The sequence below is a fragment of the Osmerus eperlanus genome, chromosome 2, assembly GCF_963692335.1.
Source record: "Osmerus eperlanus chromosome 2, fOsmEpe2.1, whole genome shotgun sequence".
Taxonomy (NCBI): Eukaryota; Metazoa; Chordata; class Actinopteri; order Osmeriformes; family Osmeridae; genus Osmerus; species Osmerus eperlanus.
The window spans coordinates 21843388-21850458 of NC_085019.1; the positions used below are offsets into that span (position 1 = coordinate 21843388).

The following is a 7071-nucleotide window of genomic DNA, read 5'->3' on the forward strand; positions in this document are numbered from 1 at the left end:
TGCAGGTTCAGTGAGATGCCCACCAACAACTCATCGAGAGCTCCTTCTGGAACTTTGACTCTCTGTTCCAGCCCCAGCAGCACCCAGCCAGGGACCAGCACGACACCTTCTTCCTGTCCGGTGAGGAAGTGTGTGTTTGTCTGTGTGTGTGTGTGTGTGTGTATATACATGGCTGTCCCAGGTTCATGGCTGACATACCCTCTCCTCTGCCGTGTCACAGACCCAGCCCTGGCCCACGAGTTCCCCATGGACTACCTGGAGAGAGTCAGACAGGTCCACACCGAGGGAGGCTACGGGTCACAAGGGTGAGCAACACACACACACACTCACACACACACACTGTACAAATACACGCGTCACAAGCCCACTCTCACAGCATGCTTAAGCGACGGCCTGTGTGTTTTGACCTGCAGGTACAAGTACGACTGGAAGCTGGAGGAGGCCCAGAAGAACATCCTCCGCACACACACCACGGCGGTCAGCGCCCGCATGCTGTATAAACTGGCACAGCAGGTAACACACACACACACACACTAGCGCAGCGCGTATCTTAAAACCTGAGCTGTGACTAACTCCCCCGTAGCAAAGCTGCATGTCTAACCCTTTCCTCTCTCTACCCCCCCCCCCCCCCCCCCCCAGGAGGAGTTCACCCCGTCAAATACTTCTCCATCGACAGAGTGTTCCGGAACGAGACGCTGGACGCCACGCACCTGGCGGAGTTCCACAGATCGAGGGCGTGGTGGCCGACTACAATCTGACCCTGGGTGACCTCATGGGCATCCTGCATCAGTTCTTCACCAAACTGGGTCCGTCGCAACTCATCTATCCCCTCATGGGCTTGACTGAACCTCCATGCTGAACACACCCCAGTCCCCAAACCGACAAGCTCCTCCAGTGCACTAAAACAGAACCTCCCTTTGTTGCCATCTCTTTTCTCCTCCTCTCAGGAATCACCAAATTGCGCTTCAAACCGGCGTACAACCCCTACACTGAGCCAGTATGGAAGTGTTCAGCTACCACGAAGGTACGTGGAGCCCTCCTGGCTTAGGTCCTTGGCTGCAGGGGGACAGTCAGCGTTTTGTCCCCGTCATTTCAATATACGCGTTGTTGTTACTGATACTGCTAACACCAGAGCGGAGGCAGCCTCTTATCCCAGGGAAGCTACCTGCTAATGGGATACAATGCAGATTACCAGCCCAGTCTTTGGATTAGCTGGGGTCTCCATCCCTTAAAACCCTCTAGATGGCTTTTGCTTGATGCTTTTCCTGCTCTCTCTCGCTGTCTCTCTCTGTCTCCCTCTCTCTCTGTCTCCCTCTCTCTCTCTGTCTCTCTCTGTCTCCCTCTCTCTCTGTGTCTCTCTCTCTCTGTGTCCCTCTCTCTCTGTCTCCCTCTCTCTCTGTCTCCCTCTCTCTGTGTCCCTCTCTCTATGTCTCCCTCTCTCTGTGTCCCTCTCTCTCTGTGTGTCTCTCTCTGTGTCTCCCTCCCTCTCTGTGTCTCTCGCTCTGTCTCCCTCTCTCTCTGTCTCCCTCTCTCTCTGTCTCCCCTCTCTCTGTGTCTCCCTCTCTGTGTCTCTCTCTGGTCTCTCTCTCTGTGTCTCTCTCTCTCTCTGGTGTCTCTCTGTGTCTCTCTGTGTCTCTCTGTGTCTCTCTGTGTCTCTCTCTCTCGCTCTCTCTCTCTCTCTCTCTCTCTCTCTCTCTCTCTCTCTCTCTCTCTCTCTCTCTCTCTCTCTCTCTCTCTCTCTCTCTCTCTCTCTGTGTCTCTCTCTCTCTCTCTCTCTGTTGTCTCTCTCTCTCTCTCTCTCTGTGTCTCTCTCTCTCTCTCTCTGTGTCTCTCTCTCTCTCTCTCTGTGTCTCTCTCTCTCTCTCTCTCTGTGTCTCTCTCTCTCTCTCTCTGTGTCTCTCTCTCTCTCTGTGCCTCTCTCTCTCTGTGTCTCCCTCCCTCCAGGTCTGAAGAAGTGGGTGGAGGTGGGCAACTCGGGGGTGTTTCGGCCGGAGATGCTGCTGCCCATGGGGCTGCCTGAGGGCGTGTCCGTCATCGCCTGGGGGCTCTCTCTGGAGAGGTGGGTCCAGCGCACAAGGCCCACATGCGTGTACACCCCACCAACATACTACTGACACACACACACACAGGCCCACGTGCATGTATACCCCACCAACATACACCACTGACACACACACACAGGCTACTCTACAGTGAACCTCGCTCCACTGTAAGCCTGTCGAGTCCTATTTTCTCTGTCTGACCCGTCCCCAGTCCATGACTGCACCTGTCGTCCAGACCTGCTTCTGCCTCTGCCCCCACATCTGCACTCCCTCCCGCCCCCCTTTCACCACCATACACGCCATCTGGGCTCAGAAACGACACGTCCACTGGAAATGAGCCAAACAGTGGGATTAGAACACAAGAGTGTCTGGCTCTGCTTGTCATCGTATCCTCCAGCTGTGTGCGTCCATCCTCCTGCCAGCACACCTCCGCTCCCTGCTCTGACCCACATGCTGGGAACAGCCCCCGCCTGGATCATCTGTGCACAGGACACACAGGGGCATCACTAACATGCGCCACTTTGTCTGAAAAGCAGCTCTACTCCGCACTCTTAGTGCGCCGTCTGGGCTACCGTCTGGGTCGACCCAGGTCACGTCGAGCAGGACCGTTAAGTAACTCCCCATCTATACCCTATGGGAATAAACGACCTGAAAAAGAGGATATGTGAGAAGTTCCGTTCTAGAGGACGTGCTGGTCAACGCTGAGTCTTGTAGCTGGAGTCTTTAACGATGAGAACAGCCCCTACTAATGACTCCTGAGTCCGAGTACTATGGAGGCCCTGTAATCCTCCCCCTCAGGGTTAATCTCCTTCTGGCCATCCCCACTTTCTCTCCTCTATGGTTGCGCTTCTATCAACTATTTACAGTATACGATGTATCACCAACCTGTCTCCGGAGGTCGGAGGAGGACATCCCCCCTCCCCCCCCCCCCCCCCCCCCCCCAAGTTGTTTGTGTTCAACTTTCCCATACTGTTGTGCTAAAAGTGACCTATACTGACATGTGACCTCTGACCCCTCTGTGACCTCCAGGCCCACCATGATCAAGTACGGTATCAACAACATCCGTGAGCTGGTGGGACACAAGGTCAACCTACAGATGGTCTACGACAGCCCCATCTGTCGACTGGACTCCTAGATTCTCATCAGGCATCTGTCCGGACAGGCCTTCTCCTCCATTGCCACCTATTGTACACCTCCAGGACCTGTCCCCTATCAGGACCCTTATGCTCTCTAGTAACTATACCACAGACTCACTCAACAAACCCATTCGAGTGCATGTAATCCGTGCTCGGGACACTGGCTGCCAGTTAGACAGATTTGTCTGTCTGAGAGTGTGTTGGAAAAAGGACTTACTTTCTCTACGTCTAGAATTGGAGCTGGACGCTTGCCATTGTCTAATCACTTGATAAACACACAGGTTATGCTTTGGATTTTAATTTATTGAACAGTTACGTAAGACACCCTTGTGTACCATTCACGGTCCTGTATGCATGTGCAGTGCACCAGTGCTGGTGTTATGAACTCTGATGATTCTGATGAACATTAGTGAAAAAGGGACTTTGCCATAAGACAATTATTTGAATTAAACTGTCATTAAACTCAACTGGATCTACTTAGGTCCTTTTGTACCCCTCTCCTGTAAAATGTTTGTACATTGACAAAACAGGCTTTGGAACTCACCGCCCATCCTACTGTCTTCTCGGCCCATGTCATGATGAAAAGATCAAATAAACATATAACAAAGACAAGTATTACTACATATCTATCTTGGTTGTTTTTCCTGAAATCACCCCAACCCAGCAGCTTCGGAGAACAACCGTGCTGGAAAACTTGACCTCTGTTACTAAGAACTGCTTGTATTCATACCGCCAGATCCAATTATTTATGGCCCGGTTTGGATGGCATTGAGATTTGTGATCCAGTGTTGTGTTGAGCGACGCTTTATTTTTGAGAGGCCCATTAAAATGTTTGACGAGCGCCGTTCTTGATGTGCTGTATTATCTTGGCCTACTGTTAAGGTGAGGGGAACCCTCATGATGGACATATTAGAAGTGTTTGTTCTCTTGAATGTTCATCCCAGACATTCCCCCTGCCAAGGAAATGTCCCGCTGGATTAGCCAGTAGGATCCCAGGAGTAATGAAGGTCCAAATCTGATCCTGTCAGATGCTGGATTCTCCGTTATCTTGGTGCAGTGCCTGGTACTCCTCATCCCATTGGCTCGTCTCATGTGAGACACGGTGTCTTCATGTTATGAGAAGTGTGTTTGTGTGTAATGGAGGGACTGGTTAACTTGGACGACTTAAGTGGAGTTCTGTGTAATTCCACGATAAGGAGCTGGGATTATGATTAACCTTCCTCACCTCCTAAACCGCAGGCATCGTACACAGCCTCCTGTGGTGTGTGTGTGTGTCTACGTTTCTTATGCAAGCACTTTCTTATGAAGTAGCTTGATCCATGTTAAATCCCCTTCCATGTCATTACTCTTTCCGATCATTTATACTCTCTCCATCCATGAACTTGGAACACGCCGATGTCACTGGACTACTCAGAATTCAACGGTTTTAGCAACAGCATGGCATGCAATTCCAACTGAGCTGATGCTTCGTAGACCAAGACCCATGTTGGACCATCCCAGAAAAACTGTTGCTGCATGATCAGAGGAACCCTGTTTAGCATTAGCAACTTGGTGAATGTCCCGCCGTTAATGAGAGATACCCCAATTAAAGACAGTGACCTTTGCGTACCTGCAGTGACCTGCACGTACACCCCCCCCCCCCCCCCCCAGACGCAATCAGGACGCGCGATATGCACCTATCTCTACCAGAAATGACCATTAGACATTCTCTCGCTCGCTCGAAATACAAAATCCCCGATTTCCGGGAGATTGTACAGCACTTGCGGGCGTCAGGGAGCCGCTATTGAAATGCGGGAGACTCCCGGACCTTCCGGGAGACTTGGCATGTCTGAGTTTGGACTGTATCACAGTAGGTGTAGCGTGCGGGCCCCAGACAGGGAATCCTGTGCGGCAGCTACAATACTAGCTCCCGGAGTAAGTCGTGTTTACTTAATGACTAGCTGGAAGTCCCTAAGTCGTTCTGTTAAGCTAATCCCTCAACGTCTGGAAATAACATTTAAACCAGAGAAGGGCAGTGGAGCTAAGGTGATGGGTTTACTAGAACTCAGCAGTCTGTTGATACCATGGATAAACAAGTTAATTTGACTGAACTTCTGTGTCAGTGAGATTGTTGTGTTTTCCCTCCAGTAACTAGTCTAGTGCCTTTTACCTGACGACTCCTTGGTTACATAACATCATTAACCCTTGTGTTATCTTCGGGTCATTCTGACCCATCAGTCATTGTGACCCACCGTCGTATTGCGACAGATTTACCGCATACAAAGACAAAGAGAAGCATTTTCTTTTAACCGTTGGGCTGTCTCAGACCCCCCACATTGCAAAGGTTAAAAGAAAATTATTTTAATTTGTTTTTGTATTGGGTAAAATTGGGTAAACACAACGATGGTTCGTTATGAACCTTTGGGTCATGTGACCCGAAGGCAGCACGAGGGTTAAAACAGAGAAAGACTTTCCAGTGTTGTCAGATTCAAAGGCTGACATGCATTGTTAAACATTTATTGTTGCATTGGTGTGGTGTTTTTGACAGAAGTTTACATCACAGATTTTAAGCAATCACTACACAATAATATTCTTTAGCAGTGGTTGTATATATTTTCAAACATCAAACTACATCCGTTTACAGTAAACAAATACAGTCATGAGTCATTTCCACACTTGTGTATTAAAACACTTTTGTGCATTGAGTTGAGACATTTGACATCAGTACATTTATGTACAAGATATGGTTGAATCTAATGGTTGCAGTCTAAGTAGTCCTTTGATGGTGTCACCTTGTTCTCCATCCCCAGTTATTTATTCAATTTTCAATCAAATTGAATTTATTTATTCAATTTTCTCCAGTTGTCTGGTATTTTCTCTGGACATTGCCTTTTTTGGTCCTCTCTGATAGTCGGTCCCTTCTCCCCCTCTCAAAGTTCATTTGGCTTCGTTGTTGATGGAATGCTGAACAGGATGCTTTACCGATATGCAATTGTCTTTGGAGATAAGTATTCATGTTTTTTCGGGATTCTGGGAAGCGAAGTTTTTAAAGGTTACGTAACATAAAGGGAAGAGTAGCTAGAAACCCAAAGTACTCTTGTGTTTTTGCACGATCACTGATGGACTGGGGATGGAAGATGACATGGAAAATCCCCATCAAATCCATTTCATCCTCTTGGATTTGAATCGGTTTGGCTCTTTTTACAACGTCGATCTTCAGCTAATCTTTTCGAGGCAACAATGTTCATTTCACTCTGTCTTGGCAGGTGAACGTCCGTTTAAAAGCATAAAGGGTGTGTTGCAGTTCAAAAGAAAATGGAAATTGATTGCATAACTGAGTGGTACAGCTATCCTGATTCCTGAGGCCAGACTGTGGGCCGTGTACTGTACAGTATATCCTGTGAAGATAAAGGTTGACGTATCCAGAAGTTGACAGTGTGTAGTCTGAAGTCAGGAGTGGTTCTCTCCCACAGTACTGACCGAGGGGCTCTGTCTCTCTCAAACCTCCCTGGGCAAGGCGCTGTAAGGAGCAGAGCTGCCGGGGAGGATGGAGGGACTGTTGTTGGTGCTGTGCGTGGGGAAGAAGGGGATGTGGGGCATCGCAGAGAGCAGCGACGGGCTGTACGGGACGCTCTCGTCCAGGGGACAGGAGATGACCACCTCGTCCTGGTCCCACACGTGGAAGGCGTTGTGGTGGGACAGAGACATGATGGGAGGTGGGTGGCTGGGTCCGGTGACCCGGTTCAGGACGTTCTCCTTCATCAGTTCGTCTTCCCTGGTGGGGCCCAGCAGACATTCTGAGGATGGGGGGGAGAACTTTGTCAAGCTCAATCACATGCATGGTGTCTGCCAGATGCTGCTGGTGTAATCATAATAATGGAAAATACTAACATACTTTAAACATCATATCAAAT

General features: G+C 49.4%; 1 protein-coding gene across 1 annotated transcript in view; it reads left to right on the forward strand.

Moving 5' to 3' along the window:
* The window catches only part of farsa (phenylalanyl-tRNA synthetase subunit alpha), a 6564-nt gene extending 2770 nt beyond the window's left edge, over positions 1–3794 (forward strand). Inside the window, 11 exon segments of the mRNA XM_062483864.1 lie at positions 6–28; positions 31–120; positions 221–305; positions 414–513; positions 584–590; positions 646–723; positions 726–806; positions 948–995; positions 998–1024; positions 1945–2059; positions 3072–3794. Of these exon segments, the coding sequence (XP_062339848.1) occupies positions 6–28; positions 31–120; positions 221–305; positions 414–513; positions 584–590; positions 646–723; positions 726–806; positions 948–995; positions 998–1024; positions 1945–2059; positions 3072–3177 (760 nt within the window). The 3' untranslated portion in view covers positions 3178–3794.
* Positions 3795–7071: the final 3277 nt, after the last annotated feature.